Source organism: Myotis brandtii, unplaced genomic scaffold, assembly GCF_000412655.1.
Source record: "Myotis brandtii unplaced genomic scaffold, ASM41265v1 scaffold889, whole genome shotgun sequence".
Classification (NCBI taxonomy): Eukaryota; Metazoa; Chordata; class Mammalia; order Chiroptera; family Vespertilionidae; genus Myotis; species Myotis brandtii.
Genome location: NW_005371640.1, coordinates 120,012 through 145,933, shown reverse-complemented (window position 1 = coordinate 145,933; position 25,922 = coordinate 120,012). Strand labels below are relative to the sequence as shown.

At 47.9% G+C, this 25,922-nt stretch overlaps 1 protein-coding gene and 1 long non-coding RNA gene across 2 annotated transcripts in view; one reads left to right on the top strand and one right to left on the bottom strand.

Moving 5' to 3' along the window:
• GAB3 (GRB2-associated binding protein 3) overlaps positions 1 to 11,931 on the top strand; it is a 34,493-nt gene extending 22,562 nt beyond the window's left edge. The window contains exons 7-10 of the mRNA XM_014532370.1: positions 2,218 to 2,299; positions 3,222 to 3,324; positions 9,483 to 9,599; positions 11,815 to 11,931. Of these exons, the coding sequence (XP_014387856.1) occupies positions 2,218 to 2,299; positions 3,222 to 3,324; positions 9,483 to 9,599; positions 11,815 to 11,931 (419 nt within the window). The remainder of the gene's footprint in view (positions 1 to 2,217; positions 2,300 to 3,221; positions 3,325 to 9,482; positions 9,600 to 11,814) is intronic.
• Positions 11,932 to 23,500: 11,569 nt separating this feature from the next.
• On the bottom strand, positions 23,501 to 25,424 carry LOC102255068. The gene is made up of 4 exons (XR_314660.2): positions 25,339 to 25,424; positions 24,717 to 24,849; positions 23,599 to 23,733; positions 23,501 to 23,515 (listed from the first exon to the last, which is right to left on the bottom strand). It is a non-coding gene; the product is annotated as an uncharacterized LOC102255068 (long non-coding RNA).
• Between the last annotated feature and the right edge of the window lie 498 nt (positions 25,425 to 25,922).

Genomic DNA, 25,922 nt, shown 5'->3' with positions numbered 1-25,922 from the left:
AGGGGGGGGGGGGGTCCTTCCTGACCCTCTCTGGGAAGGAAACACTAGAGGAACCATCCTATGGGACCGGGAAGTTTCAGGGTGAGGAGAAACGGCTGGAATTGAATGGGAAGGCCCGGGGAACCTTGTTGCCCCAGGTTATCATGATAAAAGGAGTCAGCGGATTTATAGGCCCTGTGACCCTGCAAATACAGCCTCCAAAGCCAAGTTCATTCCAGAGGCAAACGGCCCAGAAATAAGTGATGGTGGATGGGAATGGAACCTCCCAGGCATCTCTTATTTAAAACAGCACCTGAATGTCATCACAGTGCCCTCTTCCTATGAGGTAGCCGAGAATGGCCTTTGACACAAATTTCTTTTTTTTCTTCTTTTTTTTTTTTAAATATATTTTATTGATTTTTTACAGAGAGGAAGAGAGAGGGATAGAGAGTTAGAAACATCGATGAGAGAAACATCAATCAGCTGCCTCCTGCACACCCCCCACTGGGGATGTGCCCACAACCAAGGTACATGCCCTTGACCGGAATCGAACCTGGGACCCTTCAGTCTGCAGGCCGACGCTCTATCCACTGAGCCAAACCGGTTCAGGCACAAATTTCTTTTAAAAAAATGTATTTATTGATTTGAGAGAGAGTGTAAGGGAGAGGGAGAGAAACATCAATGGGCTACCTCCTATACACCCTCTACTGGGGATCGAGTCCGCAATGCGGGCAATGTGCCCTGACCGGGAATCAAACTGGCAACCTTTCGGTGCGTGGGGCGATTGATGTTCAACCAACTGAGCCTCGCCAGCCAGGGCTGACACTCATTTCTGAATGTCAGACCTGATCATATGCAACTTATTGCTCAGTGCCCTGTGCATGAGTTGTGTCAGGTGGCAGAAGACTTCGGCCATGAGCAGTCTGGCTCCTGTGTGCACAGAGCTCCCTAAAGCTTCTGCATTGCTCCCAGGCAGCCTCCCTGGGCTGCTGAGCAGCATGGCCGGGCAGGGAGACAGGGGAAGGGGGAAAGAGGAAAAGCAGGTCAAAGTCACTTTTCTAACTTCATTCCTGCCCACTGTCACCTGCCTAGTTAGGGCTAGGTGATTCCCAGGAAATATTCGGTACCATGACTGATCTCAGACCCTCACATCTGGTACATCCCCCCCCCCCCACCCCCCCCTTTGCCCTTTGGGAAAACTACTCCTTCAGGCAGCCGTGCCCAAAGCTGGTAACTAAATCCCTTACTCATGTCTGGTCCCTTCCAGTCTCACCCATTCAATTTGAGTCAAATCACATTCACAGTGTGGATAGTGCTGTTCTGGGCATGGGGTGGGATGCAAAGATGAGGAAGCAAGGAGGGTTCTTCAGTCTGAGAGGAAAGAAGATATAAAAAACATCTGGAAGAAGAAGAAGAATTATGAAGTCTGTACTAAATAGGAGAACAGACCCTGTCTTACGAGGTTCAGAGGAAATAACCATTCATTCTGGTCAGAAACTATTTAGCAGGGACCTGTAACTTTGAGGTAGACATTATTCTTTTGTTCGGTTAATTTTCTATAGCAATGCTGTCCAACAGAACTTTGTGTGGCTAGTGCAACTGAGAAACTGAATTTTAAATTTTATTTAATTTTTAAAAAATATATTTTTATTGATTTCAGAGAGGAAGCAAGAGGGAGAGATAGAAACATCAATGATGAGAGAGAATCACTGATCGGCTGCCTCCTGCACGCCCCACACTGGGAATTGAGCCGACAACCCGGGCATGTGCACTGACTGGGAATTGAATCGTGACCTCCTGGTTCATAGGTCAACACTCAACCACTGAACCACACTGGGGGGCTAATTTTTAAGTTGATAATTTTGTATGGCCCACGAATGATGTTATGAATATCCAAATGGCCCTTGGCAGAAAAAAAGGTTCCCCACTCCTGACTTAGAACCACACCTGACATAGTATAATGAGTCCTTATTAAGTGTATATTGACTAAATGTATTGCCTCATTGTTACCTCCAGCTGGTCATGTGACCATTTGCTCAGTAGTTGTCCTCTCTCTATTCCCAGTGAGGCAGGAAAGAGTAGGACAGTGAAATTCACATTCGTCATCGGTGCTGCTTCTTAGTAAATTTGCGTTTGATGTGCTAGCTAAGTGCAGTGTCAGAGTTTTATAGTCTTTAGATTCTGGCCTTGAACTCCTGAGAACTTACCCTCGTGGATACTGTGTGTGTTATCTTGTAGCACGGCCACCTCCGCTAGATCTGAGAAACCTCTCTACCATCCGGGAACATGCCTGTCTAACCAGGACCCACACTGTGCCTTGGTAAGTCTCTGATTGCTCAAAGGGGCCTCACTCAGCACAGACACTCCCAGTCTTAGTGTTAGGCCCACTTGATGTAGCTCAAGCAAAAGAAGAGACGTGGTTCCTAATCACAAGCCAGAAGTGATTGTAGGTCACAAAGGAAGGAATATAACAGCGTCTCAAGATACTGGAATCAGGAAGGAGACTGCTGTCGGGAACCCGAGGAATCTCTCTCCATCTCTCACGTTTACTTCTCCCTTCACATTTGCTCGTTCCTCTTTCTTTGGAGAACTCTTCTTTGTTGCACAATCCTCATGGCCACAAATAGCTGCACTGTACATCCGGGCCTTATTTGCATGCTACAAGTCCAGTATCAGCAAAGATAGGCTCTTTTCTTTTTAAATAGATGTTTATTGGTTTCAGAGAGGAGGGGAGAGGGAAAGAGAGAGAAACATCAATGATGAGAGAGAATCATGGATCGGTTGCCTCCTGCATGCCCCACACTGGGGATCAAGCGTGCCACCCGGGCATGTGCCCTGACCGGGAATCGAAACGTGACCTCCTGGTTCATAGGTCGACGCTCAACCACTGAACCACACTGACCGGACTCCTGGTTATTTTGAATGGAAATAAGAGAGCCCCAAAGGAGTAGTGGGTTTTTTCCTAAATGATCTGATGTCTTGGTCTGTTTCTAGAAAGCTCATGAGCTGTGTCACGAGGAGGGCCTGGAAAAAAGTAGCCTTTGAGAATTGGGAGTCATTTGCCCCAGAGTAGGACAGAAGCTGCTGGGCAGTCTCTACTGCTTTAAGAATTGCTTTGGCCGGAAGGAAGTTGTATCTGGAAGGGGAGGGCTGAAACCCCACAGGGGCCATGTCAGTTCCTGGCTGGCTTTCAGAGCAGCTGTAAGACATTGCTTTGACCTCATCTATATTTTTGTTCTTAGCAATCGGACCAGCTTTCTCTCTCCAGGAAGAAACGGTATTAATTCTGCAAGATTTTTTGCCAATTCTGTTTCCAGAGAAGAGGAAGAAAGCTACATCCAGATGGTAATCCTATATTTTTCATACTCTTCTTATTCTTCACTCCAATCTATATTCTTACGAGTGTGTTAGAAAGAAAACATACACTTCAGAAAGCCCCATACAATCTTCATACAGTCACTTGGTTGTAATAGGTTGCAGTGCTTTGTAGGCTGCGAACAGTCGATTGGAAGGTGGTATTTTTCCCTGCGATATTCAGTTCCTTGTACCATTTTGAGGCCACCATATTTCAAGAGTACCCAGGGTTTAGGCATGTGTAATGGGAAAATGGCAATGCCAGTCATTCTTTTCACCAGGGTTGTGATATCCTGTTTGACCCCACTAGGTTGGTAGTTCCCTGGATATCCAGAATCTAAGCTGTGCAAACTCCCACATTGGATGGTTCCCTCCACCAGACCACAGGTGGCCCTGCCCTGACTGCCCCTCAACCTTCCAAAGGATGAATCACTTAGAGTCCCATTGAGCGGGGTTGCCCTGGGGTTATAGAGTCTTTCTGTAGACCTGAGTGGATAGACACCTGACATGTCTTTTTTTAAATACAGTGGGGCCTTGACTTACGAGAACGGAGCCCGTAACTCAAAGTACTCGTATGTCAAATCAATTGTGAATGAGTGAGACACGTCATGCTGGGCTGATGTTGTGGCGTTCACTGTGACGTTCGCTGCGCCAACTAGCGGTGGGGTATCTGAAGCTGGCTCCTAACCCGAATTTTAGCTCGCAACTCAAAGCAAAAAATCGGCCGAGAGACGGCTCGTATCTCGAAAAACTCATTAGTCGGGACACTCATAATTCAAGGCCCCACTGTATATTTTATTTATTTGAGAGAAAGAGAGAAGGAGAGAGAGATAGAAATATCAATGATGAGAGAGAATCATCTTCACTCCCTCCACTGGGGATCGAGTCCACAACCCGGGCATGTGCCCTGACCGGGAATTGAACCATGACCTCCTGGTTCATAGGTCGACGCTCAACCCCTGAGCCACGCCGGCCGGGGCTAGAGGCCTGACATTTCTGTCCCTTGATGAACCATTTACAGTTCTAGTCCTAACCTCTCCCTCCTGCCCTCTCATATCCCTTCTATTCTCTTTAGCTTGGATTCTATTAGAGCATGGGTTTTGAAGAGAGGAAGGGGCTTTTAGCACATCTGACAATTATCAGGCCCTTTACCTGGAACTGTGCCCATTCCACAATTTTAAAAAGATTAACCGAAGAACGTATGCGTATATGCGCAGCCCATAGACACAATAGTGTGGGGAAGGCCTGGGGCGGGGTGGGGCCTGGGTAGTGGGGGGAAGAGGTGGGAGGAAATAGGGGGACACCTGTAATACTGTCAACAATCAATAAATTTTAAAAATAAAGTAAAATGTAGGAACTCTAGAAATAATTCTCTAGTGAGAATCTGTTTGAACTATGAAATTTTGAAAAGGGATCTTGGACAATGTTCAATGTGACTTTATATACTTTTAAAAATATATATATTTTATTGATCTCAGAGAGGAATGGAGAGGGAGAGAGAGATAGAAACATCAATGATAAGAGAGGATCATTGATCGCCTGCCTCCTGCACGCTCCCTACTGGGGATGGAGCTCGCAACCCACGTATGTGCCCTGACCAGGAATCAAACTGGGAATCGAACCGTGACCTCCTGGTTCATAGTTCGATGCTCAACCACTGAACTATGCCAGCCAGGCGCTTTATATACTTTTGAGAAGACAGTTCTGCCCCCCTATACATGAGGATAATAGGCAATTCAGAATCTGGAAACAGTAATCTCCAGTGAAGCAGTAATTAAAGGCTTTATTTTGCCTTTCTGTTTGATAAAAATTGCGCTGTAAGTGCACTTAACCGTATGCAGATGGAAAGTGACTCATATACAAATGTGCTGTGATCTTCCCAATGTTTTTCACACTTAGTAATGGCCCTTGGGAAACTTGTAGAAGAAAACACTCTTATAAAGAAAGGATGCTGGACCAGCTGTGCTCTGTCTCCAGAGAACAGAAAAGGGAAGTGAATCTATAACAAAATAGAAGCAAGTGCATAGGCATTCCAGGCACTAGCAGTTCATTTCTGATCTTTGAGTTTGTGAGAAAGACCAGTGAGCCCCTGGTAACCTCTATTCTACTTTCTGTCTTTGTACATTTGCCTATTCTAGGTACCTCATATAAGTGGAATTACACAATATTGTCCTTTAGTGTCTGCCTTCTTTCATTTAACGTATTTTCAAGACCCATCCCTACTGCAGCATGTATCAGAATTTCAGTTTTTAGGGCTAATAATCCATTGTATGCACACACCACTTATTGTCTATCTAGTCATCTGTTGGTAGACAATTGGGTTGTTTCTACCGGTTGGTTATTATGAATAACTAGAGGCCCAGTGCATGAAATTCTTGCACGGGTAGGGTCCCTAGGCCTGGCCGACAATCAGGGCCGATTGGAGCCTTACTTCCCCAGCTGTCAGCCGGGCCTTCCTTTGTTCTGTGCCGCCCCCTGGTGGTCAGCACACATCATAGCGAGTAATCGAACTCCCAAGGGGACACTTTGCATATTAGCCTTTTATATATATAGATGCTGCTGTGAACATTGGTGTACAAGCATCTGTTTGGATCTCGGCTTTTGATTCTTTCAGATATATACCTAGAGGTGGAATTGCTGAATCCCATGATAATTTATGCATAATTTTTGAGGAACCACCAAACTGTTTTCCAGTGGCCAAACCATTTTATATTCCCAACAGCTATGCAAAATGGTTGCAATTTCTCTGCATCCTCACCAACACTTGTTATTCCCATTTTTTGTTTGTTGGTTTTGTATAATGGCCATCCTAATGTGTGTGATGTGTCTAATATGGGTTGCTTTGGCTAATGTTGTAATCTTAATAATTAAACCTTCCTACCCTCCAATCCATGAATATAGGTGTCTTTCCATTTATTTATGTGTGCTCAACTTTCTTTCAGCAATATTTTGTAGTTTTCAGTGTATAAGTCTGTCCCATTGGCTAAATGTATTCCTAAATATTTTATTCTTTTTGGTACTATTGTAAATTAAGTGCTTTTCTTAATTTCCTTTTCAGATTGCTCATTATTAGTGTATAGAAATGCATTCAAATTTATGGTGTTGATCTTGTCTCCTTGCTGAGTTTATTATTATTTTGAGTGGAATCTTTAGAGTTTTCTAGATATAAGACCATGTTATCAGCAAACAGGTTACTTTGCTTCTTCTTTCCCAGTTGGGATGCCTCTCATTTCTTTTTCTTGCCTAATTGCTTTCCAATACTTTGTTGGATAGAAATTTTCCTGCAGGTGCACGAATGCTCATGGTACTGTTGCTTATAACTGGAAGCAACTCAAATGTCATTGGTAGTGAAACAGTTAAATCATGCAGTGGAATCATCTATCCCAAGGAAAATGAATGAAATAGGGCTATTGCATCGACATGGGTGAATGCGAAGTATGCAATATGAAACCAAAATGGAAGCCACCAAAAATACATACCGTATGGTTGTATTGATAGAAGTTCAAAACAGGCAAAACTACCAGTAAATAATATGTGATTTAAGGATAGTACTTAAACACTCATAAAACCATATTTAAAAAGAAAAGGAGTGGGAAACACCAAATTCAAGATAGTGCTTAACCTCTTGGGGGAAGAGAAGGAGGTGTAAGTGGGAATAGGTGCTTCATGGCTATTGGTAGTATTCCATTTGTGAAGCTGGTGGTAAGTCCGTGGGTGAGTGTTACACCCATGTTATCATTGTATCATAAAAGTATCTTTAAGTGCATTTGGGGTGACTTTACTAGAACTTTAGTAAGTGTGGTTGATCTTTTCAGGATTTAATCTCTAAGGTATCGTGGGCCCATCAGATCCATAAAACAAATTCTTCTTGGGCGAGATTCTGGCTGTTTTCTTTTCTTTTTTTTTTTTTCTTTCATTTCTTTCCACCCTCCGCCCTCACTCCCCACCCTCTGTCCTCATCCATAGGTGCACGATTTTTGTCCAGTTTCTTCCCGCATCTCCCATTCCCCTTTCCCCGCCAAGAATAGTCAGTCCATTCCCTTTCTATGTCCCTGATTCATTATAATCACCAGTTCATTCTGTACATCAGATTATTTATTCACTTGATTCTTAGATTCACTTGTTGATAGATGCATGTTTGTTGTTCACAATTTGTATCTTTACCTTTTTCTTCTTCCTCTTCTTAAAGGATACCTTTCAGCATTTCGTATAATACTGGTTTAGTGGTGATGAACTCCTTTAGCTTTTCCTTATCTGTGAAGCTCTTTATCTGACCTTCAATTCTGAATGATAGCTTTGCTGGATAAAGTATTCTTGGTTGTAGGTTCTTGGTATTCAGCACTTTGAATATTTCTTGCCATTCCCTTCTGGCCTGCCAAGTTTCTGTTGAGAAATCAGCTGACAGTCGTATGGGTATTCCCTTGTAGGTAATTGAGTCTCTTTCTCTTGCTGCTTTTAAGATTCTCTCTTTGTCTTTTGCTCTTGGCATTTTAATTATGATGTGTCTTGGTGTGGTCCTCTTTGGATTCCTTTTGTTTGGGGTTCTCTGCGCTTCTTGGACCTGTAAGTCCATTTCTTTCACCAGGTGGGGGAAGTTTTCTGCCATTATTTCTTCAAATAGGTTTTCAATATCTTGCTGTCTCTCATCTTCTGGCACCCCAATTATTCTGATGTTTGTACGCTTGAAGCTGTCCCAGAGGCTCCTTACACTATCTTCGTATTTTCGGATTCTTTTTTCATTTTGCTTTTCCGGTTGGGTGTTTTTTGCTTCTTCGCATTTCAAATCTTTGGCTTGATTCTTGCGCTCCTCTGGTCTGCTATTGGGTGTCTGTATAATATTCTTTATTTCAGTCCGTGTATGCTTAATTTCTAGTTGGTTCTTTATCATAGCATCGAGGGTCTCATTAGTTTTCGTGACTCTCTCCTCAAGTTTATTGACAGCTTCTAGCACATTTTTGCAAGCCCTCAAAATTGCGATTTTTAGCTCTATATCCTCCATTTCTGTCATGTTTTTTTGTCTCCGCATTTTTTATGCTTTCTTGGTGCACCCTCTAGTGGTCTTTGTGCGCAGTCTTGTTCTAGTTGAGCCTTGATTGTTGTAGTTAATACTAGAGGGATTTGACCACCAGGCCGACTGGCTGTGTGAATCAGCTGTGTCTGCCGCGGAAAACTTCTGTCCTCTGGGGAGGTGCTAATCTAGCCTTTGCCTGAGGCGATCCGGCAAATGGCTCTGCGCAGGGCTTGGGCGGGGCGGGCTCAACAGGGCGGGCGGAGGGAGCCGTTATGGTGCCCTCAGTCCTGTTCCCAGAGGCTCTGCTTCTCAGAACCCCCGGAACCGCTGCAAACCTCGGAGGGAAAGCTGCCTTCCAACTGATGCCAGACACTCCCGCTTCTCCCGTTTGGGTCCGAGTCCCCAGCGATTCGCCCGTATCTGGAGCTCAGAGTCTGAGACTCCCCCCTGACCGAAAACGACAACCGCGCTCTCAGCCACCAGCCCGCTTTGCGCGCGCACCTCCGCACCTGAGTTTTTTCCACACTGCGCCTCCTCTGAGCCTCGGTGTGCTGTTATTTTTCCTTCTAGTTGAAGAGTCTCTCCTCAGCCAGCCTTCCTGTGGTTCTGGGTGATGTCCGTTCCGTCTTTTAGTTGTATTTTTGAAGTGGTTGTTTGCGGCAGCAGTCTCCGGTGTTTACCTATGCCGCCATCTTGGTCTCTCTCTGGCTGTTTTCTTTTTTAAAATTTATTTTTTTGTTGATTTCAGAGAGGAAGGGAGAGGGAGAGAGAAAGGAACATCAAGGATGAGAGAGAATCATTGATTGGCTGTCTCCTGCACGCCCCCTACTGGGAATCGAACCATGACCTCCTGGTTCATCGGTTGATGCTCAAACCACTTAGCCACACTGGCTGGGCCTGGTCAACTGTTTTCATGGTGAATAAAGGGATAGCTTCATGTGAAGACTGGATTGGCTATTTTTTTTTTATTTCAAATGCCTCCTATCACTCTAACATGCAGGATGAGCTGCACAGGGCTCATCAGACTAGTCTGTTATGATCTGATGGCAGCTGCTCAAGTGAAGACATGGCTCACCCTCCTTCCCTTGGGCAGCCCAGCCAGACATTGTTAACCTGAGTCTGTGATGTTGGTTCCTAGGAGGAACACCGAACAGGCAACTCCCTGAGTGGTGGTTCTGTGATGTGGACAAAGAAATTCAGCCTGGATTACTTAGCCCTGGACTTCAATTCAGCGTCACCAGCTCCTGTACAGCAGGTAGGAAGGACTTTATGTCTGAGAATTCCCAGATTTCATTTCTGTTTAGATTTTTCTGATAATTCAACCATGCGTGTTCTCTTTCAAAAGTTTTAAGCATATAGACATGTATAGTGAAGAATATTAAAACCAACCCTGATTCTGCCTCCCAGAAATACTGCAGTATTCCCTCTAGGTTATGTTCTTTGGATGTATAGGCAGACCTGTATATATGTATATATATGTGTGTGTGTGTGTGTGTGTGTGTGTGTGTAGTGATTTCAGAGAGGGAGAGGGGGATAGAAACATCAGTGATGAGAGAGAATCATTGATTGGCTGCCTATTGCACGCCCCCTACTGAGAATCGAGCCCACAACCCAGGCATGTGACCCTTCAGTCTGCAGGCCGACGCTCTATCCACTGAGCCAAACCAGCTAGTGCTAGGCAGACCTGGTGTTATTGCACTTCACTTTTTTGTTCTCCACAGATGTTGTGTTTTAGGCAAGGCCTTTCACCAGCAAAAAGATTACAACCCGCTTTATGGCGATACTCACTTTCTTGCAGTGTTTTGAAACTGAACCTGCAATATCTTCAAGGTCGGCCTGTATACATACACATGTTTGTAGTATTCGTACTCTTTAAAACTTGGACCATAAAGCTTATGGAAAAAAAATTCTCTGGCAGAGATGAGGGTGAGGTAGAGGGCACTTCAGGCATCGGAAAGGTCTGCTTAGAAAAGGAGTCATGGTCTAGTGTGGCTAGGCTGGGGATTGGTGACAGGAGGTCTCAGTTGGAATTGGAATCCCTCAGTAAAGGGACTCAAAGGTCAGGTTGGACAGTTTCAAATCTTTTGGGTAGTATTCTAGTCTGTAATACGGGGATCAGAAAGTATAACACATGCATTGATGCCTGTGGGGAGGATTAAATGAATAAGTACATATAAGCGACATTAGCCATTAACTAGTGTTGCCCATGAACTAGTGTTGCCTGTGTAACTAGTGTAAACCATGGAATGAACGAATGGTAAGCAGTGGACAACAACTGAATATTTTCAATCAAGGGGTGGTCATAATCTAAACTGCTTAACAGTGTATTGTTTGATGAGAAAAGCAACCTGCCAAACAGGATATACAGTATGATGTGTGTGTGTGTGTGTGTGTGTGTGTGTGTGTGTGTGTAGGGGGAGAAAAGCCTGTAAGACTTTCCTTTCCTTTTGCGGGATGAACTCCCATTTCTCCTTTACCTCTAATTTCATTCCAAAAACCTGAACTGATATTCCAGAAAAGGTGGTCAGAAAGGTGAGACCAATAAGTAAAAAAGATGCATTAGTCAGTTGGTAGGCTATTCAGTCAAGACAAACATCCCCCAAATCCCAGTGTCTTGCAAAAGAAAAGGCTTTTTCAGTTGTGGCTAATGGGACAATCCACTACTGGTATTCTGGGTTGTCTTCAATCCAGGGCCCAGGCAGAAGGAGCAACTCCAGCTGAGGCAAGCTGATCTCCTGGCAGGGGAAAAGGAGAGACTGCAGAATCACAGGATGCCTCTTTTCCCTAGCAGGGGTGGGGAACCTTTTTTCCTCCAAGGGCTATTTGGATATTTATAACACCATTCTCGGGCCATACAAAATTATCACCTTGAAAATTAGCCTGCTATATTTGGTCAAACATTTAGTTAACTCACCTCTAATGCCTTGGCAGGGCCAGACCAAATGATTTCTTAGGCCTTATATGGCCCACGAGCCAGACGTTCCCCACCCCTGCTCTACAGGATTGGCACGTGTCACTTGCACTCACATTATATTAGTCAAAGCAAGTCAAATGGCTAGAGCAGTGGTCGGCAAACTCATTAGTCAACAGAGCCAAATAGCAACAGTACAACGATTGAAATTTCTTTTGAGAGCCAAATTTTTTAAACTTAAACTATATAGGTAGGTACATTGTTATTAGCATAATTAGCATACTCCTAAGGCTTAGGAAGAGCCACACTCAAGGGGCCAAAGAGCCGCATGTGGCTCGTGAGCCGCAGTTTGCCGACCACGGGGCTAGAGCAAAGTTGAAGGGAGCAGAGGTGAAGAACTATTCATATGCATACACAAGATATAATAACGCTTCTGCAGAGAATGACCCAGAAAGAAGGGGCAGCAAATACTTAACACTGTAATATTCCGTGGAAGGACTGACCTTTTCCTGAATGTTTAATGGAATGTAATGAAAACCTTTTTGTTCTCCCCCTTCAGAAACTTCTCCTTTCAGAAGAGCAAAGAGTAGACTATGTCCAGGTGGATGAGCAGAAGACGCAAGCTCTCCAGAACACAAAGCAGGAGTGGACCGACGAGAGGCAGTCCAAAGTGTAAGCGCTGTGGGCTTGGACCTGTGTGACACAGGGAAGTGTGGGGCTGGCTTTGAGTGTTTTCACTACAATCACACCGATGTTCAACCACAGGTCAAGATGCAGAGAGAATGTGTAATGTCCGTGGGCTTGGCAAGAACCCTTGGGAGAGAGGATCTGTCTGTGTACATTCGACGGGGAGAAGAAGGAAGCAGCGTCCTCCCAGAGGGGGCTATGATGGAGTCCAGCCCCCACACCCACCACCACCTGCCGCAGAAGTTTCCTCCTCTGGCCACACCGGCCCGTGCCCAGAGCCTCAGGGATGCTAAGAGCTGGCTCCACAGTCACAAGAGGCGTGGAGATGGTGGATTGCACGGCCATGGACTGGGATGGAGAAAACTTCATTCACTCAACAGGGTAGGAACAATAAAAACAAGACTCAAGAGACTATTTTCCGAGAGTTTGGTGACAAATCTCTCCAATGGAGGATTTGGAGTGCAGATCAAAGCCAGTATTCCTAACTGACAGGAAGACATCATTTGACTCCAATACCTGAAGTTGACCTCTCTCCCATGCTTCCACTGAAATGATACATTTTCCCAGCAGAGAAGCCCGTGGAGACCATCTTGTCCTAGCTCCCGAGGACATGGCTGAAGAGATCAAGCCAGCAATGGTGGGAGAATCTGCACTCCTTACTCCGTAGACTCCAGCAGATAGATCATTGTTATTCCCCAAAGAAAGACAATTTAAGTGATGAGGCAAGGATTCCTGGGCTCTGTGGTGGCCATATCAGATGACACCAGTGGCTCTGAGGACGTCATGGTTTAAGCAGCTACCTGTTTCCGGCATGTTTTCACGTGCACCATCGCCTCTTCCCCCTAAAAGTCCCCGGAAACTCGGGTTGGTGGAAATTGTTGCTCCCACTTGAAGAAAAGCAAACTGAGGACCAGAGGAGGATGCACTTTGCCCATGATCACTCATGGAGCCGAGACACAGAGTCGGGTTTAAATAGAGTTGGCCAGGCTGCCCATTGCAGGTTCATTCTACCATCTCACACTGACTCTCTGAAATCAATATATAGAGAGGATTTATATACATAAATCCTCTCTATATATTGATTTCAGAGAGTCAGTGTGAGATGGTAGAATGAACCTGCAATGGGCAGCCTGGCCAACTCTATTTAAACCCGACTCTGTGTCTCGGCTCCATGAGTGATCATGGGCAAAGTGCATCCTCCTCTGGTCCTCAGTTTGCTTTTCTTCAAGTGGGAGCAACAATTTCCACCAACCCGAGTTTCCGGGGACTTTTAGGGGGAAGAGGCGATGGTGCACGTGAAAACATGCCGGAAACAGGTAGCTGCTTAAACCATGACGTCCTCAGAGCCACTGGTGTCATCTGATATGGCCACCACAGAGCCCAGGAATCCTTGCCTCATCACTTAAATTGTCTTTCTTTGGGGAATAACAATGATCTATCTGCTGGAGTCTACGGAGTAAGGAGTGCAGATTCTCCCACCATTGCTGGCTTGATCTCTTCAGCCATGTCCTCGGGAGCTAGGACAAGATGGTCTCCACGGGCTTCTCTGCTGGGAAAATGTATCATCCCCCCCTGGCCTGCCGTGGGTACTACAGGCTATTTAAAGGGTCCCCGAACACCATTCGAATTGATCATCGCTTGATCGCTGGACGCCTGGTCATCGCTGATCGCTTTGATCCCTGCGCTGCACTGCTGGCTCTGATGGCTGGAAGTTACCTTCGCTGATCGCCTTCATTTGGGCGCAGTCCCCCTCCCCGCCCACTCAGCTCCATTCGGTGCAGAAGACAGACGAATGGTGCGGCCTCAGATGGATCCTCGCTGTGTGTGTGCAGGCATCTCTGAAGGCAGCGCTGCCCTGAAACTGAAACTTGGTTCCTGACCTGCCCAGCCAGCCAGAGAAGGCGCCCCTGCTGCCACCAGAGGAAGCCAGCTTTGGGAGCTCCCTTTAAGCCTGTCCCACGGCACCAGGAATTTGTGAGTAACAGTGTGCTGTGTGTTGATAAACTTTGTGCCCACTGCAATGATACAAGGAGAATAAATTGCTGTGTGAATTGCAACTATAACTATTTGTGTGGCATAATTCCTCCGGCAGTCATAATTACACTAATATAAGGTCAGATGAAATTGCCTACCCTGGTCCTGCCTGCGTAAAGTAGTCTTTGAATGTCTGAACACCTGCACAGTTGAAGTTTATCTCAAAGGACACCTCAGATAAACGCCCCTCCTTTCTCGGACAAACTGGCAGTTCCATATTTAAGTTTTTGAGGAAACTCCATACTGTTCTCCACAGTGGCTGCACCAGTCTGCATTCCCACCAGCAATGAAGGCGGGTTCCCCTTTCTCTACAACCTCACCAGCACTGTCATTTGTTGATGGTAGCCATTCTGACAGGTGTGAGGTGATATCTCATTTCAGATGATTAGTGACTTTGAGCATGTTTTCATCTGTCTCTTAGCCATCTGTATGTCCTCTTTGGAAAAGTGTCTATTTAGGTCCTTTGCCCATTTTTTAATTGGATTGTCTTCCTATTGTTAAATTGTATGAGTTCCCTATATATTTTAGAGAATAACCCCTAATTGGATGTATCCTTGGGAAATATGTTCTCCCATGCAGTGGGCTCTCTATTCACTTTGATGATGGTTTCTTTTGCTGTGCAGAAGCTTTTTATTTTGATGTCGTCCCATTTTTTATTTTCTCCTTAGTTTCCATTGCCCTAGGACAGTGGTCGGCAAACTCATTAGTCAACAGAGCCAAATAGCAACAGTACAACGATTGAAATTTCTTTTGAGAGCCAAATTTTTTAAACTTAAACTATATAGGTAGGTACATTGTTATTAGCATAATTAGCATACTCCTAAGGCTTAGGAAGAGCCACACTCAAGGGGCCAAAGAGCCGCATGTGGCTCGTGAGCCGCAGTTTGCCGACCACGGGGCTAGAGCAAAGTTGAAGGGAGCAGAGGTGAAGAACTATTCATATGCATACACAAGATATAATAACGCTTCTGCAGAGAATGACCCAGAAAGAAGGGGCAGCAAATACTTAACACTGTAATATTCCGTGGAAGGACTGACCTTTTCCTGAATGTTTAATGGAATGTAATGAAAACCTTTTTGTTCTCCCCCTTCAGAAACTTCTCCTTTCAGAAGAGCAAAGAGTAGACTATGTCCAGGTGGATGAGCAGAAGACGCAAGCTCTCCAGAACACAAAGCAGGAGTGGACCGACGAGAGGCAGTCCAAAGTGTAAGCGCTGTGGGCTTGGACCTGTGTGACACAGGGAAGTGTGGGGCTGGCTTTGAGTGTTTTCACTACAATCACACCGATGTTCAACCACAGGTCAAGATGCAGAGAGAATGTGTAATGTCCGTGGGCTTGGCAAGAACCCTTGGGAGAGAGGATCTGTCTGTGTACATTCGACGGGGAGAAGAAGGAAGCAGCGTCCTCCCAGAGGGGGCTATGATGGAGTCCAGCCCCCACACCCACCACCACCTGCCGCAGAAGTTTCCTCCTCTGGCCACACCGGCCCGTGCCCAGAGCCTCAGGGATGCTAAGAGCTGGCTCCACAGTCACAAGAGGCGTGGAGATGGTGGATTGCACGGCCATGGACTGGGATGGAGAAAACTTCATTCACTCAACAGGGTAGGAACAATAAAAACAAGACTCAAGAGACTATTTTCCGAGAGTTTGGTGACAAATCTCTCCAATGGAGGATTTGGAGTGCAGATCAAAGCCAGTATTCCTAACTGACAGGAAGACATCATTTGACTCCAATACCTGAAGTTGACCTCTCTCCCATGCTTCCACTGAAATGATACATTTTCCCAGCAGAGAAGCCCGTGGAGACCATCTTGTCCTAGCTCCCGAGGACATGGCTGAAGAGATCAAGCCAGCAATGGTGGGAGAATCTGCACTCCTTACTCCGTAGACTCCAGCAGATAGATCATTGTTATTCCCCAAAGAAAGACAATTTAAGTGATGAGGCAAGGATTCCTGGGCTCTGTGGTGGCCATATCAGATGACACCAGTGGCTCTGAGGACGTCATGGTTTAAGCAGCTACCTGTTTCCGGCATGTTTTCACGTGCACCATCGCCTCTTCCCCCTAAAAGTCCCCGGAAACTCGGGTTGGTGGAAATTGTTGCTCCCACTTGAAGAAAAGCAAACTGAGGACCAGAGGAGGATGCACTTTGCCCATGATCACTCATGGAGCCGAGACACAGAGTCGGGTTTAAATAGAGTTGGCCAGGCTGCCCATTGCAGGTTCATTCTACCATCTCACACTGACTCTCTGAAATCAATATATAGAGAGGATTTATATACATAAATCCTCTCTATATATTGATTTCAGAGAGGAAAGGAGAGGGGGGAGGGAGATACAGAAACATCCATGATGAGAGAGAATCATTGATAGGCTGCCTCCTGCATGCCCCGCACTGGGGATCGAGCCTGCAACCCGGGCATGTGCCCTTGACCGGAATGGAACCTGGGACCCTTCAGTCTGCAGGCCGACGCTCTATCCACTGAGCCAAACCAGCGAGGGCGACTCTGAGGATTTTGATGGAATTGATCAGTTTGGTCAAACTTGAGACAAGTGGGAAGCATGCACAGGACCTGAGATGAGTCATCATCTCCTCTCCCTTTCATAGGCTTTTGAGCAGGTGCTTTTATACTTGAAAGGTGTGTGTGTCCAGCCAAGGTTTCAAATGGGGAACTCTAACATAAGCAGTAATTACCATGAGAAATACCTCCTGACTTTGACCAGTGCAAAATCCGTTCTTGGATTGCACGGTCCCCTTGCCATGTGTTTCCCGTAAGCTGGCTAACGGTGGTGGAAGAATTTTTGCCACTTTGGGAAGGCACAAATTGTCCCTGGCTACCTTATGCTTTTCCGTGATAGAGTTATGATTAGGAAAAAAACACAAACAAACATAAACAATGAGCTGCACTCTCACGTTTCCTGGCTCGTTTTCCCCTCTGCTTTGTGGGGTACCGAGGTCCAGGGCATTCAGACGAAGGTCACACTCGGGCGTGGGGCTTGACTTAATGCCCCTTCCTCATCCTTCCGAACACGTGTGGCCAGAAGACAGATTGCAACAACTGGGAATGAAGCAGTTTCTGCAACATTTTCACTGACAATGTGTCCTCTGTATGAGGGATAGGTCAAATAGGCAGGCAGGTCTATGACAGGGTTACGCAGGGCAGCTGTAGGCTTTGCTGCGTGGTTTCGGGGTTTCAGAATTCCCTGCCGGTAAGTAAATGCCAAAGTCTTGTGTGTGTTTTTAGATCATAAAAGAAGTAATTTTGATGTTAAAAGCAGCAGGATCTGGTAACATCATTTTCTTCCTGGAGCAACGTGGGGTGAAGTGCCGAGTTCTCTCTCTTTTTTTTTTTTTAATTTTGTATTGATTTCAGAGAGGAAGGGAGAAGGAGAGAGAGATAGGAACATCAATGATGAAAATCATCCATCGGCTGCTTCCTGCACACTCCACACTGGGGATGGAGCCTGCAACCTGGGCACATGCCCTGACTGGGAATGGAACCATGGTCTCCTGGTTCATAGGTCAGCACTCAACCACTGAGCCACACCACCTGGGCCTGCCACGTTCTTTAACTGAGTTGAGTCCTTAGCCCAGACAGAGCAACAACAGGGCTCCTCTCACCCTGTGGCCAGCTCATCACACAGGGAGGCTGGAGCCTCTAAAGAGCCGCCTTCTTCTCTGTGACTTGCAAAGAGGCGCAGAGCTTCAGGCAAGAATCCAGGGCTGCTGATTGCCAGTTCCCATAGGGCAGGGGTGGGGAACATCTGGCCTGCGGGCCATATAAGGCCCGCCAAATCATTTGGTCTGGCCCTGCCAAGGCATTAGGGCTGAGTTAAACATTTAACCAATATAGCAGGCTAGTTTTTATATTTTTGATTTCAGACAGGACTTGAGAGGGAGAGAGACATAGAAACATCAGTGATGAGAGAGCATCATTGATCGGCTGCCTCCTGCACGCCCCTCTACTGGGGAATTGAGCCCACAACCCGGGCATGTGCCCTGACCAGGAATCAAACTGTGACCTCTGAGATTTTTTTTTCCACAGAAATCATCCCAGATTCCATTCCAAGTCAAGTGCACACAGCACGCCTGTACACTGTGCAGGGTGCTCCTTCTAGAAGACTTGGGAATCAACGGAACGGGACAGTGCGGCAATTAATCCCACATTGTTTCCCGCAGTTCCTTGTTTGTTTGTTTCCTTCCATCCTGTTTTGTTAGAAAATTCCTCCGGATCGGGAGTTGTGAAGGGTCTCAAGCCTACAAGTCCCTAAGAACTTTGGGAGATAAGTTTTTCTTGAGGAGGGACGAGCCCTGAGGCCCAGCACACAGCCCGCTACAAAGGCATGGCGTGAGACTGTGGGAGTCAGTCTGTGGAGCAAGGATCGACCGAATCGACGCCTTTAGGTCTGACTTGAGACTGAAGACTCCCCACAGGCCCGCTTTCTCTTCTCAAGGCCCCCTCAGTCCCCATTCATACCATCTTTGTACCCACAATTATACTGATGTTAAAAAAAATTCATTGTGTTTTTACTATTTCATTTCTGGCATTAATAAAAGTTTTGTAAGGAGGAATCATGACTTAAGTTCCTTATTTGTTTATAGTGATGGCATTCAGTATAAACATAGAACGTGTTTTGAAAGCTGAGTATGTGAAAATAGACTTCATTGCTGTTTTCGATTGCAACAGATTTAACAGACTCACGTGGAATGACCGACATCCGTGCTATTTCACTGCAAGCAGTTGAGCAGGTGGCTGTAATGAGTACTGCTTCTGCTCAGCCAAACCATTTTTTTTTAAATTCTTTTTATTGATTTCAGAGAGGAAGGGAGAGGGATAGAGAGATAGAAACACCAGTGATGAGAGAGAATCATTGATCAGCTGCCTCCTGTGCAACCCACACTGGGCATGGAGCCCGCAGCCAGAGCCTGTGCCCTGACTGGGAATTGAACTGAGACCTGGTGCATAGGTCAGTGCTCAACTACTGAGCTGTGTGGCTGGGCTCAGCCAAACCATATCTTGACATCTTTTTTCTTCAGACACAAGCTTCGATAATTGGCAATAAAGGGTGGGTGCAGGGTGGAGGGAGTCAAGAGGGGGGAATGGGATACTTTCAACAATAAAGATAAATTAGGATGCAGAGAAAAAGGAACCCTCCTCCATTGCTGGTGGGAATGCAGACTGGTGCAGCCACTGCGGAATACAGTATGGCGTTTCCTCAAAAAGTTAAAAATGGAGCTGCCATTTGACCCAGTAAGGGGCGTGCAGGAGGCAGCCGAGCAATGATGCTCTCTCATCACTGATGTTTCTATTTCTCTCTCCCTCTCAAGTCCGTTCTGAAATCCCAAGAAACCAGAAACACCAATCCCAAGAAACCAGAAACACCAATCAGAAAGGATATATGCATCCCTATGTTCATAGCAGCACAATTTACCATAGCAAAGATTTGCAATCAGAATTAAAGCCCATCAGCAGATGAGTGGATTAGAAAACAGTGGTACATCTACAGAGTGGAATACTACGCTGCTGTAAAAAAGAAGGAATTCTTACCATTTGCAACAGCATGGATGGAACTGGAGAGCATTATGCTAAGTGAAATAAGCCAGTCAATGAAAGAAAAATACCACATGATCTCACTCATTCTCTCGCATCATTGATGTTTCTATCTCTCCCTCTCCATTCCTCTCTGAAATCGATAAAAATATATATTAAAAGATAAAAACAATTGTAAATTTAAGAAAAATAAAATATAAAAACAAAAAAAAATGTAACTGGCAAAGTCAAGGGCCTTCCCTGATACCACATGTAACATGGCCTCCCACATTAGTGATGTTAAAAGGCAACAGCCCTTGGCCTTCCTCTCCCCAGCAGGAGTCTCTTGTGCCACCACCTTCCTTTTCTCCGAGAAGCTCTGGGTGCTGCTGGCTCAGCGGCATCTCTAGGGCACGAAGCAAGGCAGGGACAACCAGAGTAGTGGGGGCTCAGGTTTGGGGGGCACAGGCCAAAGGCAACAGAGGGGACAGGCCCAGGAAATCCTGGCTGAGAGGAAGGAAGAGAAGCCTCATGTAATTGCTCACCTTGGTGAAGTATGAGACCGACCACCCAGAATGCTTTTACCTGACACACTTCAGACCAAACTCTTGAGCCAAAGAAGAGCAGGTTGGCCCGCAAGGCTGACCTGAAAAGCAGGCTGTGAAACCTAACTGAAAAGGTCTTTGAACCTCAGACCCCTTATACCCTGGTCCTTTTACTCTATCAGACACCCTTAAAGTTTACAGCTTCCTGCTTCTTTATTTTGTTTGATCTTCAATTGCATTATATATATTAATCAAAGCATAATATGCTAATTTGACTGGACAACCTTCTGGATGAAGCCAGGGCTGCAAGGGAAGCCTAGGTCCTGGGTGCTGGAGGGAAGCGGATGCCAGCAGCTGGGGGAAGGAAGGCCTACTCTTGCACAAATTTTGTGCATCAGGCCTTTAGTATGTATGTATGTACATATATATGTGTATATGTATTTTGGTTTCAGAGAAGAAGGGAGAGGGAGAGAGATAGAAACATCAAATGATGAGAGAATCGTTGATCGGCTGCCTCCTGCATGCCCCCTACTGGGGACAGGCATGTGCCCTGACCAGGAATCAAACCGTGACCTCCTGGTTCATAGATTGACGCTCAACCACTGAGCCTTGCCAGCCGGGCTTCAATTGCATTTATTGTTATTTCCTTCTTTGAATTGTGCCATTTGTTTTAGAAATCTAGTTTATGTTTTCTGCAACAGAGTGTGGCGTTGGTGCAGGCTGGACCAATGGGAGAGAAAGCAAAGCTGAGATGAAGACCCTCACATGCACAGACACTTCATGACAGAGGGAAGGCTGAAGAGCCTCGGGGAAATGAAGGCCTTTCCAATGAAGGGGGCTGGGTCATTGGGTGGAAGTCCACGCAGACAATAATGAACCTTGACTGCACGGTGCTACCATGCACAAATAGCAATTCCAGGTGGACCGCAGTGCGGAAGGACAGTCACTTTGACATGCCCCCTCAGCTTTATCAGACCCATTTTGCGTTTATCCGCCACTTGTTTTAATGTATGTTTCATGGTAGAAACCTCTATTTTAATGAGTTTTAGTGTTTGGCTTCATGTAAAAGAACAACCTAATCTATACTAATAAGAGGGTAATATGCTAATTAGGGCAGATGTCTTCCGGACGTCCATCTGGACAAAACCACAGTGGCTGCGAGGCCTGGGGCTCAGGCAGCCATGAGTGCCAGTGGCTGCAAGGCCCGGGGCTCAGGCATCTGTGATCCTTGGTGGCTGCGAGGCCTGGGGCCCACAGCAGCTGTGGGCTCAGGCAGCCATGAGCCCTGATGGCTGCAAGGCCTAGAGCTCAGGCAGCCATGAGCACCAGCGGCTGCGAGGCCCGGGGCTCACCGTAGCCGGGGGCTTAGGCAGCCATGGGCTCAGGCAGCTGCAAGGCCCAGTGCTCAGGCTGCCGTGACCCCTGATAGCTGCAAGGCCTGGGGCTCACAGTAGCCGTGGGCTCAGGCAGCTGTGGGCTCAGGAAGCCATGAACCCCAGCAGCTGCGAGGCCCAGGGCTCAGGCAGCCGTGGGCTCAGGCAGCTGTGATCCTTGGTGGCTGTTCCGGACATCCATCCAGATAAAGCCATAGCGGCTGTGAGGCCCAGGGCTCAGGCAGCCGTGATCCCTGGTGGCTTCGAGGCCCAGGGCTCAGGCAGCCGTGATCCCTGGCGGCTGCAAGGCCCGGGGTTCAGGCCTCACAGCTACCATAGCCGGCAGTGGCAGCAGCAGCAGGGTGATGGGGGCGGCACCTTCCCCTGATCAACCCGGTTGCCTCCCGCAGAGGGAGGGCAGTCTGCGGGTTAGGCCCACTTCCTAAGGACATCCCCTGAGGGCTCCCGGACTGTGAGAGGGGACAGGCTGGGCTGAGGTACCCCCTCCAGTGCACGAGTTTTCGTGCACCAGGCCTCTAGTTGTTTTATGTTTGTCTTGAAATTTTAAATGATTTCAATGATTTTGTTCTTCAATTTGAGACTTTTAATTCATTTTCATATTCTATGGTGGTAAGAAGTCAGAATAGTGGTTACCTCTATGGGGGAAATTACTGATTGGAAAGGGGCCTGAGAGAACTTTCTGGAATGATGGAAATATTTTGTACCTTAATCTGGATTCTGGTTATATGGGCATATACATATGTAAAAATTTATCAATCCATAAAGTTAATATTTGTACACTTCACTGCATGCAAATTATACCTCAACAAACCAGTTAGCATTAAGGGGAAAAGGGCTCTAAGGGGATTAAAATTAATGTAAGAAAACACAACCATAAATCATATTAGAGCCCTGGCCTGGTGGCTCAGTTGGTTGGAGCATTATCCAGTTCACCAAACACTTCCCGGTCAGGGCACATACCTAGGTTTCGGGTTTGATCCCCCATTGGGGCACATAGGGGAGGCAACTAACTGATCAATGTTTCTCTCTCCCTTCCTCTCTAAAAAAAGAAAAAAAATCAGAAAAAAACTGCAGGAAAACTTTTCATTGTCTTGGGCGTGAAAGACCTTTAGCGGCAAGGGACAAAGAACAAAACAAAACAAGCAATAAAGGAAATACTTCTTTCCTTTGATAATTCCATTTAATTCAACAAATACCCAGGGACCACCTGCTATGTCACTTGTACTCTTGTAGGCGCTGTGGACGCCGAGTGAGTGAAAAAGATCCCTTTCCCTGAGAAGCTTGTGTGCTGGCAGGATGTGAGGGCACTGCTGGTGCTCCGTCCAAATCCTCGGGGACCTCTTACCTTTTTTAATATATATTTTTATTGATTTCTGAGAAGAATGGAGAGGGAGAGAGAGAGAGAGAGAAAAACATCAATGATGAGAGAGAACCATGGATCGGTTGCCTCCTGCACACCCCCTACTGGGGATCAAGCCCGCAACCTGGTCATGTGTCCTGACCTGGTATCGAACTGTGACCTGGTTTATAGGTGGGTGCTCAACCATTGAGCCACACCGGCCAGGCTAGGACCTCTCACTTTGTGATGCGCCCCCTTCTGGCTTCAACGTGATTTTGCTTCCAACAACCCACGCCTGGGACTCTACCTCTCACAGAAAAGCCCCTTCGGCAGGTACTGGAGCTGCTTTCCCTGCAAAAGCAGAGGGCGGGCAGTGCCTCCGCATGGCCTTTCCCTGCCCTTCCCTCTGAGAGGGACAATATTCCACAAGCCCAGCTCCTTTTTGCCTCAGGTTGTGACAAAGTCTAAGTAGGAATTACCCTCCGGAGCTCCCGTGGGATTTGGCAGGATTTCTCCTCCCTCGGAGATTGCCTACTCCCTGGGACTCCTCCCCTTCTGGTCCTGCTTCCCCCACTCTCCTGGTGTCATGGAGCAAGGGCTCACGGTCCCACACACATAGAAGCCAATATGGCACCAGCTTCTGAGAAAGGGAAAAGGGTTCTGCTGTGAGGTCAACCAGCAAAGAGGCAGAAAGCAAGCCATCACGCTGTGAGGAAGCATCTATCCAAACCTGGACACGGGCCAGGGTAGAGTAGGTGTGAGGGGCCCTGTTGGGCTGGCCCCCTGGTCTCCCTCCCACTACCTCTGCCTCACCTGAGGGGACCCCAGCTTCGACCAGTCAGGCTTGAGATAGTAGATGATGCCATCCAAGGCGCCAGGCAGCAGCACTCCACGTACCAGCAGCACCACGAGGACCACGTAGGGGAACGTAGCGGTGAAGTACACGATCTGGGGGGCCATGCTGTTCAGAGGGGCCCGGCAGCACCCACCTCCCCCTTAGAGGCCCCCGGCCTGAGCAGCCTGAGCAGGGCAGGCCACGGTCCCCCACCACTGGACAGTGTGTTCAGAGGTAAGGAATGAGCCAGCCAGCAGCCCCCCCTTAGACTCCCCAGAGCCATGGCTCCTTCCAAAGGAAGCCAGGTGCTTGGCTGGGCGTTAGCAGCCCCATGGCAAGCGCAGGTCGGCTGCAGAGGGAGGGGAGAGGCAGGGCCCTCCCCGGGCAGAGAGTGGGACAGCAGCCTGGAGGCAGGTCCAGGTCATCCTCTGCAGAGAGGCGGGGTCCTCGGGAGCTGGGATTAGAAGTGGGCCAGCCAGAGACGGGCAAGAGTGAGACGGACGGCAAAAGCCTCTGCCTTCCATCCAAGTGGGACCGCCAGCTCGGGAAGCGGCTGCTCTTCAGACCCTGCTGGGGAACGAGCCAGCCCTCCAGGGACCTGGCCATGTCCCACAGCCCTCGGCACACTGTCTTATTATGCGCCTGTTCACACATTTGTCTCCCGAACCTGACAGCGAGCTTCTGGGGAAGGCATGTGTCTAGACTCGACCCTGGGCCAGACAGGCAGGCAAGAGAGCCATACAGCAGGTCCACCCAGACTGTCCAAACAGACTCAGGTGTTGAGTGAGGAATGGAGAGGAACGAGGAAGGAGGGAGGGGCCGGGGATGCCCAACACAGGGGAAGGGCAGCTGCTGCCTGGGCTTCTCCCCCTCAAGGGAGAAGGCTGCTAGACCTGGATTTGGAGGGTAGGGAGGACTACCCAGCCATGGGGTGGGGATCACGTGGCCTGGCTTGAAGTACCTGCCCCCTCCTCAGGCCTAGGCCCTGGCCCCGTCACCTGTTGCAACAGTGGTTCCTGGCAGAGGACCCCCCCCCTAGGCAGTGCTGCCCCCCAGCCCTGCCATCACCCCCAGCCCTGCCCGCCTCCAGCTGTACCTTTCCTGTTGACTTGACCCCCTTCCAGACACAGAAGTAGACCAGCACCCAGCAGGCCAGCAGACACAGGGTCACCTCCCAGTTGAGGTCACCTGGCACCTCCAGTCCCCTGGAGATCCGCAAGACTTTGTTCCTGGGGAGGGAGGGCCCACGAGGGCGTGTGAGCAGAGGGCAGAGCCACTGGGAGCTGTCCCAGGGCTGGTGCTCCCGCTCCTGCAGCCCCGGTGTCCAGCTGGTCCCTCCTGAGCACCCGGGCGAGGCCCGGGCCCAAGCCTGTCACCTGGAGGCCACGCAGTGTGTGTGCCTGGAGCCCGGGAGCCCCTGGACGGCGGTGGGGGGGCTCGTGGCTACTCTAGCACACAGGGCGGTCGTTCCCCTTCCCCTGGTCAGGCACCGCGGAGTGACAGCACCCGGAGTGAGAAACGGTGCTGAAAAAACCAGGCCCATCCCTCCCGGCTCCCCCAGGGACTGGCCTGGGGGTCCCCCGGGGGCAGGCAGGGCCCAGGAGTGACTCCTGCCGGGAATCCCCCCGGGACTGGGTCCCACCCAACCCACGCAGACTCGGCGTGCGGAGCCCAGAGAGAGGCCCGGGCTGGGCCTGGTCCAGAGGCACCTGACTTACTCCCAGAACTCGATGACAGGGGACCGGCGGTCAGCAAGCTGGTCACATGTGAGGTTGGCCAGGCTGGCATTGGCACAGGCTTTGAGGCTCACCCACACGCTTGGGGGCAGGGCAGGCTGGGCGGGAAACAGTCACAGCCACGTGGCCAGAGGCCTCCCCAGACGGGTTTCGGGGGAAGTGGCGCAGGACCTGCTTGCGCATGCGCAGGCTCTCAGGGTCGGTTGAGTGATGTCCCCGCTAGGGGGCGGGGCTTCTGAGGGAACCGCATTGCCTCGGCGGGGTGTCGCCACCGAGGCACTAGTTGACATATAACATCATATTAGTTTTAGGTATACAACATAATGGCTTGATAGGTGTTTATATAGTGAAATAATTACTACAATAAGTTTAGTTAACATCCATCACCTCACATAAAATTTTTTTTTTTTTTGTGGTGAGAACTTTCAAGATTTACCCTTTTAGTGACTTTCATTATAATGCCTCTTTCATTATAATGTGCTTCTCAACTTGTTTCATCGTTTAGGAGGTTGTCAGGAATATAATTAAAATAGAAACACAACAGTACATGAAATCGTCTACAGAAA